Below are 13,826 nucleotides of genomic sequence, written 5' to 3'. Positions count from 1 at the left end.
GTTGTGGCTTGTCTAGGGATAAGCTCTAACAAAGCTATTTCTTCTTCTGCTATTCATCACTAGTTACTACATATTAAGAAAATAGAACTAAAATATGCTCTTGAATGATTTTTGGAAGTGAAAGGCTTTGCAGTAAGACAGATTTTGAAAAACAGAATTTAAAAGTCATGTAGACAAAAAGCCAAGATCATTTAAACAAAAGAGCATTAGCTGGAAAACAAAATCTGAACATGTGGCAAATAGGAGGGCTTTCTAGTGCCCCATGCTATTTGTATCTTTTTCTACATCATACAGCATCTAGTATGATGTTAACAAATTTAGCTTGTATGATCCCTTTGTGGGACATACACTAAAACTAACTAAGATGGCATAAATTGTTTGATTTTTCTGCAGGGATTCCGACTACAATCTCCTAAAAGCAGAAACAACCTTTTGGGTTTTACCTGTGTTTGAAGAAGAGACTCGCATTTTCCAGAAAGACATTTGATGTTTGTGTTTTATTTCTTTCAAAATATGCCTTGTGGTATGTATGTTGACATGTAAGTGCTTAAAGAAAAGAATTTTAAATTGTGGGAATACGTCTTTGGAGCAAACTTTAATCTCATGTTCTATGTAAAAGACTTAAAAAGTCATACAGTTGCACAAGTAGTTTATGCACTATTTACCCACAAGGAAAAAATTGAAAACATTGTGCCAAACTACAAACAAGTGACTGTACTGTATATATTTTTACTTCTATATCAACATTTGGTTGTATTTGGGGAACTTGTCCCTGTTAATTTACTAGAAACATTCCAGTGATTCTTGCTATTAACCACCCCCACTTATGTGGATAGCACCTGTAGATCATGGTGGAAAAATATGTTGTGTTACACAATTTACCAAAATTAAAGGATACTGTTTGAAATGTGCCAAATTTTCTTACCTCATCTCACAGATTCACCCACAGTTTAAAGCTCATTAATTATTTTTAAATGGATATATACACACCTAAACATATATATGTATATGTGTGTGTGTGTGTATACACACACACACACACACACACACACGTTCTTTTAAAGTTTTAAACTCTACTGTCCTGTGTGGAAACACGAACAGCTAAACAAGGCAAAATAAAGATTTGCTTGTTCCATTGTCTAAGGGTTAAAATTTTGGAAAAGTCTGAAGGCCACAACAGCTAAGTCCATCAGGGACCCAAGTATATGCATTTACAGAACGTTTTACAAGGAAACAAAACAGCTGCTTTCAAAGTTTGTTTTCTAAAAGCAAAATCTGTAGCTGAAAATTATTTAAAGTGCAAAGTTATATTGATGATACTTTATATCTCAGTTTTATATATTTTATAATAGTCTGGGATAAATTATAAAAATAGCTATAAAATCAACACTAATGATAAATGAAGTATATAGAATGCTTTTATTTAAATAGTTTCCTAAATGTTTTATTCCAGTTTTGTCAAAAGTGCACTCATATCATGGCTTTAGTGTTCTTTCAGTGTTTAATCTTGCAATGCCAATGTCATTTAAAGAAAATGTTAAGGCATCCCAGTTCAACCAAATTTTTGTTCCTATGAGTAAAGTACATTTACTATCAGATAAGATGAACAATTTGTGGCAACAACTGATTTGGGCCATATACACTTAGTCTGAGGATAACCAATATTTGATGCCACACACTAAACTTAAATCTCAATTTTAAGTACAAATTTTTAAATCACATTTTTTATTCAGTACTCCCTCTACTTTTTAAAAAACAATTTCACAGCCCCAACATTCCTCACTACTAATTTTTCTTCCCTTTTATTCACCACTTGACTTCTAACATTTGATCTCTTTTCTTTGCACAATTGAAGGCCTGTGCATCTGATGACTGATGCATTATGGCACAGATGAGATAATGGATGTGAGAGCGCTTTGTAGATCATAAAGTGCTATACAGATATAGGGGATTAATATTATTAATATTGTTAGTTGTTGTCGTTGTTACTATTCTTATTAATATTGTTACTAACCTATTAACTTGTGAATATATAGGCTGGGGTGGGAGGGTGGAGAATAAGTGGGAAGGGAAAAAGGGGATTTAACAAAAAAAGAGAAGATGTTTCAAAAGGAAAATTTTAAGCAAAATATGAACCTACCTAGTCAATGCCACCTAAATGTATTCACAAACAGAGAAGCAACATTTGAAAGTAGTCAGAGAGAAATGGAAGAAAGCCTGTCATGTATATAAGTATATACACTTCCCGGTCCATGATTCCTTTCACCAGCCTGCTCTATTCCTTACAGCTGGGTAGTAAAATGAACAAGCCTGTGTTCTTGATGGTGTGTGTTCCCAGCGTCAGTCTCTTGTGTCTGTGGGGATGAGTGGGTGAGGAGCATTCTGTGAGGCTGGTACAGGCCCATTCCTAGGCTTTAATTCTCTGTTTGCAGTGAGCCCTGGAAAATTACTTAGTGGAAAGGCACCAGATGAAACATGTCTCCTGCCCTACAGCTACCATCCAAAAGGGAAAATAACCAAACTGGAAAACCTTCTTCTATTTCTCTATTCTGATAGCTAGCTGTACTAAATGCTGTGGCCAGTCCCTAGAAACTGGTCTTTGTTTTGTTTTTGTTTTTGTTTTTGATTTTTCTGTTTTGCAGCTGAATTTTGGCTTGGAATCACCAACTCTGCCTGTATTGTGATCCCCAAGACTCCAGACCTCAGAGTCACCTGCTGGCTTAGAGGAGTGGAGTGCTTTCTATGTAATGAAAAGGTGGCAATTAATGAAAAAATAAAGAAAATGTACCATTAATACAATGTGTTTTTATAAAAGTAAATATGGGAGCAGTTGTCCCAGTTTTTTTTCGGTATCAGTTCAGCTTTGGAGAATGGGGTGTGAGTGGGGTAGAAGGACAGCCTGAAACTGTTGGAAACAATTTCCTTGTGAGAACTTGCTATCATAAGTCCTTTGGAATGGATATTCTTTCAGTTGCTCCTATGGAGCCCATTAAGGGCCAATTCTAGGGCATAGTTCATCCCTTTCTCCAAAGAGAATTGTTATTTTAAAGCACCTTTTTAATTGGCCTGCAGTGTATTATGTGTTTTTAACATATAAATTAGTGATGCATAACCAGTCACTTTGTACTGAAACATAAAAAGAAACAAGGGTTTGAGAAATGAGCAATAGGCCAAGGCAGAAGATGTTTATTCTCTTAATTGCATTTAATATTCCTCTCAGTACATTGTGTTCTGAGATGTTCATCATTTAGCATTTTGTTGGTCCTGTCTCTGCTCTCACAGTTCTTTTTCTTCCTGTCATAACCAGCTGCCTTAGTAGAGTATAAAAATAGTGTTTTGCCCTATCACTGGTATCTCAAGTCAGAAATATATATTATCCTTAGTCTGAAATTCCTGATTACCGCTCCCTTCTAACCTCTCCCCTCTGAGAAGCTGTTTCCTATTAATGCCTCCCTAACAGAGTCCCATTTAATCTTTACTTTCCTGGAAGTAAATGGAATACTTATTCTTCTTACTTAATCTCAGACCTTGGTCTTAGAATTTTTCTTTTATGGTCTCATATCCCACCTGCCCAAATTGTCAGGGCTCAACAATCTTAGGCTGCTTTCTTCTGGAAGTTCAGAGGGAAACCTTCCCATTCTTAATTACCTTTAATTGCTTTGGCTATTTTCAAATCTAATTTTTTAATTAAATTTTTTTTATTTTTATGGAGTAGGGGTACAAGGACAATTGTGTTACATGGATATATTGCTTAGTGGTGAAATCTGGGCTTTTAGTGTACCCATTGCCCAAATGGTGTACATTGTACCCAATAGGTGGTATTTCATCCCTCAAATATAATTTTAAACACACACTCATGCCCACATGGACAAATTATATCACATGACTGAGGAAACTTAGAAATTCCTTTTCCCTGAAGATCTGTTAAGAATAGGTCTCATCTCCTGCCCTGGCTAGGTGCTATATTATATGGAGAAGGGTACTGAGACTTTGGGGGTCATGTTTGGGCTGTGATAACTGGCTTGAACCAGTGACCATCCCTTCTGCCTCTCCAAGGTCTCTTATACCAGCTTCTTCACATATGCTGCTTCCTCCCAGCTTTCCCTTCTGACTTCTTGTTACTCTGTACAACTATGTGTCAAGGCCTTACCTTTTCCTAATGTTTTCAAACCTCCTGCATTACTTCGATCATCACTTCTTCAGCCATCTCACTGAAGTCCTTGGTGCTAGCTGGGCTTTTGTGACAACTTTCACCTTCTCTGAACTTTTTCCTTGCTGGGAAGCATCTGCGTGTGTGAGGGGGCTAGGGAGGGGAGTGTGTGTGTGTGTATAAGAGAGAGGCAAAAGGATGCTTCAAAAGCTATAAACAACTCTAGCAAGCATCCTAAGTCCTATGTGAGGTTTTGCAGTTCTAGTGAATTTCTGTTTTAGTAGGTTTCAATTAGTATTTACTGCCTAAAGGAGAAAAACCATATCCAAGGACCTTTTAGCCATGCTTGCTATTACCAAGCTGGACCAGTGTGATGTAGATCCAACATGTCTTCAGCTTACAGATGCTCTCAGAACAGTTCCAAGAATTGAAGAGAGCTAAGTTTCTATGCTGAAGAGGAGAATGGAGCACTAGCTAGTCCTAACTATTGCTAGAAATAGAAATGTTTATTTTCTCCTTTATTATTGAGAAATTATCTAACTTAAGGAGTTACCATTTTCATTTAGGGATTTTTTTAATGACTGCCCATCACTACAGAAATATGTTCTTTTTATAAAACTAATGTGAGGTTGGTTTGTTTTCTAATCATAAAATTCAGTAAGCCTATAGTTACATTTAGAAGATTTAGTACCAAAATCAAACTTTTAATAACCAACAGGAATCTTGTCAACAGAGTGTAGGCCAAGGATTTTGTAAAGGTTTCTCAAAGACCCAAATAAGGGAGAAAAAAATTTTAGTTGGGCTGTTTAACTTGGGAAACACTGTCATCAGCTTGAGGGTCCTCAGCCAGCATGTGATTATTTTGATGACAGGACTCAGGCTACCCTTTAAGGCACATTTTTTACTCAGCATTAAATACTAGCTACAGTCATGAAGCAGAGCTCCCATTGCAGCTACATACTTGAGATGTGCTCTTGGTTTCAGAATCGTAACTAATAGATAAGGCATTGGAGAAGGACAATGTAAAAGATAGAAGTTTAGTACAAAGTTTATGGTGTGAATGAGGCTTTCAAAATCAGTATCTGGGTAAATTGATACTAAAGACACTGAAGAAACACTCATCCACATAAGATGGAAAGGATGTCTGTCCATCTAACAAGCTCAGGGGTTTCTGAGTCTCAGAATGACATCCCATTTCAGAAAGAAGAAAAGAGATATTGAAATCATTCTGCCTGTTTGAGAGATGACTGGTTATTTACAGCACAAAAAAAAAGGCTTAGAATGAACACTAGAAGAGGCCTTTTGTTTTTCACTCCCAGTGAGGAGAGTAGAAATCTTAAGATGCTCTACGGGGCTACCTGTAGCACTGACTGGAGTTTGCTGCCTACAGAGTTTTGAATGTACTAGTCCTTAGTTTCCATAGAACTGAATGCACCTCTTTAGTAAGTTGCTGATTTATGGTGCTAAAGAAAATGATTATTCCCATTTTTTTCTCTTCCCCAAGCCCCTTAAGCATTTAAGAAAATTTAAAATAAAAGCGTTACAGGCCCTTTTTATGAATGTAACCTAAGTTTCTGTTTGACATATGACACTGCAACTTAAAAATGTTAGGAAATTATTTGCCTTTTTTTTCTTTTAGAGTTAAGCTTTATAAATAATCTGTAGAATCAATTGAAGTTTAAAGCTTAAGGATCACTCAAGACGTCTACAAAATCTTGTATATTTTTAAGTGTGCCAATTTGTAACATATTTTGTAAGTGTATATTTTTCTTAGAAAAGTGCTGTGAAGTGTCTGTATGTGAGAGTTTTCCTTTTTCTGCACCACTAGGTGCTAATAAAAGGATATTTACTTCAAAGTTTCTGGTTTTAGAAACCACAATACAAAGAAAAAAATACACTTTTGTTGGAAATTTTGTAACACAAAACATGTTGTGAAAGAGTGTAGTGATCTTGTGCAAAAGAAAATGAACATTTGTGAGCTTCTTGCTGTTTTATAGATTTTCTTGTAAATTATTCTTGTAACACTTCTGGTTTTGTTGTTCTTGTTGCGAAGGTTTCAAATATTTGTGACTGAATGTACGGTGAAACTGTCATAATGTTATCTAGCTGAGTTTTGTTATTGTTTATGAAATAAATAAAAAGAAAAGTTTAAAATACTGCTTTAGAATCATATGTATTAGAAATCATACCATTTCTAATTAAATCTATGTCCCAAATAAAACGTTCTTTATCATCTAGAGCAGTGTTTCTCAAACTATCTGTGGTGAGGGACCAATAGTTTTTGCAATCCATCACAGACCAATACTATTATAAAACACAACAAAAATGAATTTCTAAGAAAGTTAAATGGAAAAAAGATATGCAAAATAAAAGCCCAAATGTATTAGATTTAACGTGTAAAATTACATTTCGAGATAAACATAACGTAAGGGGAAAGAAACGAATTGCAAAAAGTTGGTACCCTGTTTGAGACAAGTCCACTCATCAATGTCAAATTTCCATAGAAGGTTCTAATCATACTTTGAGTAACACTTTGACTAGACCAGCAGCATTGCCATCATCTGGGAACTTGTTAGGAATGCCAAATTCCAAGCCCTACACCAATTCTGCTGAATGAGAATCTGAATTTTAACAAGATCCCTAGGTGTTTTGTGTGCATGTTAAAGTTTGAGAAGCACTGGGCTAGAGTTTTGTGTAGGGGATTCTTTTGCCCCTCAAATTGAGGAATCATCTTCTAGTGTGTTCAGTCTTCAAAGACCTTAAAACAAATTGTGTCTTTGTTTTGTGATCCAGATGGAATCTGCAGAGATGCAGTCCTCTCAAAGTGTTAAAGCTGTTTATTGAAAGTAATAAATGCTGATTTGCCTGGTACCCAAAAGATGTCAGATTTTCCATAATTCCCTACAGTTCCTACATCATGTTACTTACCACTCACTCATGGACCTTGTTTCCTTTATTCAGGACTTTTCCGAACTCAGTCCCTACAGTACCCAGTATTTCAAAGTATTTGCTATGTCTAGAAAAATTGAATTTCGTTTTCAATTGCCCAAACCGTTTGAGTCACCCATCAGAGCCTGGAGTCTTGGCTAACCATAGCAAGATCATTGAGGCACACGTGAGCCAACAGTCAGTTCTTTGGTTTTGAACACCACTGCTCAAAGAAATTGAAAAATGTGCATGAGGAAATGTCTCTCCTCTCACTGGATAACCTCATCCACTTCTACCACTTCAGCTACCACCTAGATGTCCACAAATCTCCCCCATGTTCCTGGCTTATATTTTCAGTTGTAGGCTGGCTGTCTCTACTTGGACATTCTGCAACATCCTCAGACATTTATTCAAGTCTGAGTGTGCTCTAGCTCTTTACCCTCTGAGTGTGCCCTAGTTCAGTGAATGATGCTACCATCCATCCAAGCCAGCAACTCATACCTCTTCCAACCTCATATCCAACTGGCCACTCTCAATTCTCCTGCCTTTCTATCACCATTACCACTGCCTTAATTCAAGCTTTCATGGCATTTCACCTGGACTATTGCAACATTGCCCTAATTCAGTGATTTTTGGACTTGGATTTCACATCTGGAAATTTTGTGGGTTTTTTTTTTTCTTCAGACAGTGTCTCGTTCTGCCACCTAGACTAGAGTGCAGTGGCACAATCTTGGCTCACTGCAACCTACACTTCCCAGATCAAGTGATCCTCCCACCTCAGCCTCTCAAGGAGCTGAGACTACAGGTGTGCTACCTGTACTACCACCACATCTGGCTAATTTTTGTATTTTTTGTAGAGACCGTGTTTCACTATGTTGCCCATGCTGGACCTGGAAATTTTTTAACAAGAAAAAAGAAATGGAAAGGAGAGTCTTTATAGTAGCCAACTTTTTATTGTGCTCAGTAGGGAGTATTTTAAAAAATCATTTGTTATAAAATCACAGAAGATGATTTAACACCAAAAGACAATCAGATAGTCCTTTGTTTAATATGTACTGTATTGTTTTTTTCTCTTCACCATGGACCATAAGACATTGAAACCAAACCCCCAACTCAATTAATTTAAAGAGTGAAGGATATTTTGAATTTCAGGTCCAAGGGGGTGGGAAAGGATGGAGAATGAGGGGCAGAGCAGTTAAAGACCCTATGATCAGATCTATTTAATGCTCCGAGTCTTCATTTCTCCCAAGTTCTAGAAGTTTCACATGTGATAGAGATTCCAAATGCATATTCTTCACTCCGTGCAGGATTCAGAGGTGTATTCTGGTGAATATGGCCTTACATAAAGATTCTTGCACTAAACTAGTGGCAGAGTTGGGGTAAGTGAGTGGTCCCATTCTTTTCCCTGTGGTTTCACATCCTTTTTGTTCTTCCCTGGCAAAAGTTGAGATCACACTAGAGCTTAGGGGGAAGATGGTAGGTCCTTTGTCTAAAGGCATTTGATCTGTCTTGGAACTGAGCTTTTGATGGACCTAATTTTGGGGAGATTATGGCACTATTTTAATACAGATTTCTATTTAAAAGTAATTGGAGCTATAGTTATTAAACTTTTTAGGCCACATACCACTTTAAGAAACAAATTAAATCAGTGGGCCTTCTCCCCAGAAAAACAAACATATTCAGAATTTTACATAGAATTTTGTGGAAGTCACAAATTAAAAACTGCTGTATTAGGGTATAAATTCCCTAAAACATCTTCCCCACATCATAATGGAATCTCAGTCTATCTCCTCTTCACTGACCCAAGATGATAACTCATTTATTTATTGTCTACTATGTGTCAGTTACTTTACATGAATTATAATTTCTTACAACAACCCTGCAAAGGAAGCATCTTCCCTATTTTACATATAAGAAAATTGGGACAAAGATTGGTGCAGTAAATTTCCTCAAGATTGCACAACTGTTAATCTTCAAAGACTTTCACCAGAGCTGGCAAAGCCCTTTATGTTTGTCTTATCACAATCCCATGTCTGTAACTCAAAATTCATTTTCCAGCATAACCATATTAACTATACCATGTCAAAAATATGATAAATATTAATATTAATAGCCATTAATAAATAGTTTACTCTGTGTCAGGTATTGTGCTAGATGCTAGGAAAACAAAGAATTGAAATATAAAGCACATGTGTTTCCCTCTAGGAGCTCACAGACAAAACAGACAGGTATAATTTAATAGTTTGAATTAAAAAACACCCAGTGGCCAATTTAAGATAAATAATCACATATAAAATAACTAATGATTTGCTGTCCTTAAGTACCTTAGAGGAAAAGAACCTCCATCCATTGTTATGGAGGGAACAATGTCACAAAATGTCAGTAGCCAATATTTCACCTTCTATCCTTCTCCCTATTTTGGAATCAGAGTTGAGAGTGAGCTTAGATCCATCACTTACTACCTATGTGATTTGGGACCAATTACTTGTTGTTGTTGTTGTTGTTGTTGTTGTTGTTGTTGTTGTTTTGAGACAGAGTCTTGCTCTGTCACCCAGGCTGGAGTGCCGTGGCGCGATGTCAGCTCATTGCAAACTCCGCCTTCCAGGTTCACCCCATTATCCTGCCTCAGCCACCTGAGTAGCTGGGACTACAGGCGCTTGTTACCACATCCAGCTAATTTTTTGTATTTTTAGTGGAGATGGGGTTTCACCGTGTTAGCCAGGATGGTCTCGATCTCCTGACCTCGTGATCCACCCGCCTCGGCCTCCCAAAGTGCTGGGATTACAGGCGTGAGCCACCGCTCCCGGCCAGGACCAATTACTTTAATCTCTCTATATCCCAGAGCCTCTAATCACCACACCCCACAAAAAAAAAAAAAAAAAAAAAAAGAAACCTAGTATAACAATACTATTGTTCCCATAGCCTTGTTGGGAAGATCAAAGACCTTCTTGTAAAGCCTTGGCACCAGCTGAGCAGTCAGGTCATACTTAACATTTGCTATTTTTTAGTAGATGTAAAGTGTTTTACTAATAGTTCTTATTTTGATTCCTTAGAAATAACTCCATCTCCCTTCCCCAAATATTTCTCCTTTTATTAGGTGTTCATCTAAGAAAATTAGTAAACTCCTGGCTCAAAGAGCGTTTGATCTTCATTTGGAGAAAGATAACATTTTAAAGATAAAATTAGAAGAGTCATTATATTAAACATTTATTATTAGAGTTAATTTATTATCAGTAGCCAAATAAGCTAGTTAAAGCTACACATTATTAATCCAGATTACCTGGGCTCTACGCCTGGCTTTGCCACTAAATTGGTTTAAGAATTTGAACAAGTCACTTCCCTTCTGGGACTCAATTTCCTCGTCTGGAAAATGGTGAAGTTGGGTTAGATAACATTTAAGATCATAAAGTGTGAAGTCAGCCTGCCCAGATTGAATCCAAGCTTTCCTCTTGATAATAATAATACCTACCTCAACTTCCTCACCAGTAAAGTGAGAATAATTATGATGCCTATCTCACAGGATTTGAGGGAGAATTAAATGAGATAATGCACAAAAAGCATTTAAAATAATGACTGGTGCATGTATAAAAGGCTCAATAAATATTACCTATTATTATAATATCGAAGGGTCCTTCCCTTTTAAAACCCATGGGCCGGGTACAGTGGTTCATGCTTGTAGTCCTAGCACTTTGTGAGGCCCAGGCAGGCGGATCACTTGAGGTCAGGAGTTTGAGACCAGCCTGGCTAACATGGTGAAACCCTGTCTCTACTAAAAATACAAAAATTAGCCGGGCGTAGGGGTGTGTGGCTGTAATCCCAGCTACTCAGGAGGCTGAGGCACGAGAATCGCTTGAACCTGGGAGGTGGAGGTTGCAGTAAGCCAAGATCACCCCATTGTACTCCAGCATGGGAGACAAAAGTGAAACTCCATTTCAAAAACTAAAAATAAAAATAAAAATAAATAAAACCCATGATTCATTTTATTATCTGGGCTGCTATAGCTGAATTAGAATTTAATGAAGCAACTACGTATATTTGTTCATTATTCAATTAATTCATTCAACAAATTATTGTTAAGCACCATTTGTGTGTCAGCAACCATGCTAGCTACTGAGAGCAAAATGGGACTTTGACTCTCTCCTTATAAAACTTAATCAAGGCCGGGCACTGTGGCTCACGCCTATAATCCCAGCACTTTGGGAGGCCGAGGTGGGTGGATCACGAGGTCAGGAGATGGAGACCATCCTGGCTAACATGATGAAACCCTGTCTCTACTAAAAATACAAAAAATTAGCTGGGCGTGGTTGCAGGCGCCTGTAGTCTCAGCTACTTGGGAGGCTCAGGCAGGAGAATGGCGTGAACCCGGGAGGCGGAGCTTGCAGTGAGCTGAGATCCCGCTACTGCACTCCAGACTGGGCAACAGAGCGAGACTCCGTCTCAAAAAAAAAAAAAAAAAAAAAAAACTTAATCAAAAATGCACTTCAATTATAAGTATGTAATTTAAAATTGAAATAAGAACTCTGAAAGAATATACTTTAGTAAGAACCACTGATGAAGAAACTTGACCTGATACTGAGGGTGGCACCCTCAGCATGAATAGGATTTACCTAGGTGAAGAAGAAGTCGGGGATGAGAGTGGGTAACATCCCAGAAAGAGCACATGTGAAGGTCCTTTGGTAGGAAAAGCATGCAGTACTCAGTACTCAAGGAACCAGAAGACAGCCAGTGTGGCTGGAAAGGAGTAGAGAGATGAGATCAGAGAGTACTGCTTTACATGTTCCAATTTGGTCACAATTTATGGAATTTTAACTATGCAAATTTAAGATAGTACAATACAAAATATTGAGAGTTTGACTATGCATGCAACTTTTGAAATAGTTCAAGTAAAAAAATCATCAGGAAGAACATAATTAATTTCAAAGTGGGCAAGTATCTGAAAAATAAGCTGTGTTATGCTATTGCCACATTTTGGTATCACTTTAGTCATTAAATAGAAATACCTTCTGTCTTTTGTCAGAATTATACTAACTTTGGATTATGTGAACTATTTATGGACACACTCCTTAAATAAAATGCAGACAAGCCTCACTTGTCTTTGGCTTTGAGTTAATCTCGATGGCCCTAATTTTAATCCCCTGATAGTTGGAACTTCAAGATTCTCCCCAGCTCAGGCATTGTTTCAAACCATAAAATACATAACCATTCGAGACCACGGTGAAACCCCGTCTCTACTAAAAATACAAAAAATTAGCCGGGCGCGGTGGCGGGCGCCTGTAGTCCCAGCTACTCGGAGAGGCTGAGGCAGGAGAATGGCGTGAACCCGGGAGGCGGAGCTTGCAGTGAGCCAAGATTGCGCCACTGCACTCCAGCCTGGGTGACAGAGCGAGACTCTGTCTCAAAAAAAAAAAAAAAAAAAAATACATAACCGTTAATGCACAGTAACTTATATCAGTCTAACTGAATATGCCAAACTATTTTGAAGCTTGAAATTTTAAAAATATGCATCTGTTTCTGTACATTTCTTTAGTAAGTTCTAGAAAGGAAATAAACCCATCATTTTGCATTTTACAAGGGAGTTACTCAATTAACAACTCAATCACTGGATCCCCACAGGAAAGTCAGCATTGGGAATTAAATTTGCCTCAGGTTCTTAAAAAACAAATACACTTTCCTTTGTGCTGTTTTAAGCTTAAAATTAAACAAAGAAAATTTATATTCTCACCACACAAGCTCATGTTGAGCAGGTACAATTTTGCAAATCTCAAAAGCTTTTATCACATGTTTAAATTAAAACTGCTTACAAATATTTTTAAAGTATTGAAACTACCAAAGTGAGAAAGTTGATTTACAATAGATCAACTAAATCAGGCAGCATCCACTCTTCTGCAAATCAGTAACTTTGCATTGACTTACCAACTCTTCGCCGATATGTCCTGTTGATGAGGAGAACACGTGATTATTTAGCCTTTCCTATTGATGGTATAATAAAATAACTTTTAAATTTTCACCCTCTTTTACTTTTTTTTTCTTTTTTTTTTTTTTGAGACAGAGTCTCACTTTGTCACCCAGGCTGGAGTGCAGTGGCACGATTTCAGCTCACTGCAACCTCCGCCTCCCAGGTACAAGCAATTCTCCTGCCTCAAACTCCCAAGTAGCTGGGATTACAGGTGCCCACCACACCTGGCTAATTTTTGTATTTTTAGTACAAACAGGGTTTCGCCATGTTGGTCAGGCTGGTCTCGAACTCCTGACCTCAGGTGATCTGCCCAAAGTGTTGGGATTACAGGCGTGAGCCACCACTCCCAGCCTTTTTGGTTGTTGTTTATAGAGACAGGATCTCACTCTGGTGCCCAAGCTGGAGCACAGTGGCATGATCATGGCTCACTGCAGCCTTAACCTCCTGAGTTTGCCTTTCTTAAAATAAATTCTTTTGCATTGATTATTTGGAAATAATTATTTGAGAAGTTAGCTATTTCCCATGATTCTATAATGGATAAAATTAAAAATTGGGAGAATTAGTTGTTCATAACCTCATACTCATGGTGTACTCTGTCCTGTGGACTAGAGAGTTGAAAAGTGGAGGTCTGAATGACAGATTCTTACAACGTGCATTGAGATATAACTTACATACCATAAAATTCAGCCACCTAAGTGTAAAATTCAATAATTTTCGATAAATTTACCAAATTATTTAACAATTGCCATAATCCATTTTTACAACATTTCCATTACCCCCATAAGATACCTT

The 13,826-nt window shown here is 37.4% G+C and overlaps 1 protein-coding gene across 1 annotated transcript in view; it reads left to right on the top strand.

Annotated features, from left to right (window-relative positions):
* The window catches only part of NEXMIF (neurite extension and migration factor), a 175,192-nt gene extending 168,127 nt beyond the window's left edge, over nucleotides 1–7,065 (top strand). Inside the window, exon 4 of the mRNA XM_032757200.2 lies at nucleotides 394–7,065. Within this exon, the coding sequence (XP_032613091.1) occupies nucleotides 394–487 (94 nt within the window). The 3' untranslated portion in view covers nucleotides 488–7,065. The remainder of the gene's footprint in view (nucleotides 1–393) is intronic.
* Nucleotides 7,066–13,826: the final 6,761 nt, after the last annotated feature.

The sequence above is a fragment of the Hylobates moloch genome, unplaced genomic scaffold (genome assembly GCF_009828535.3).
Source record: "Hylobates moloch isolate HMO894 unplaced genomic scaffold, HMol_V3 SCAFFOLD_7, whole genome shotgun sequence".
NCBI classification, from domain to species: domain Eukaryota; kingdom Metazoa; phylum Chordata; class Mammalia; order Primates; family Hylobatidae; genus Hylobates; species Hylobates moloch.
The sequence above is the reverse complement of the archived record's forward strand: the minus strand, read 5'-3'. Positions and strand labels throughout refer to the sequence as shown.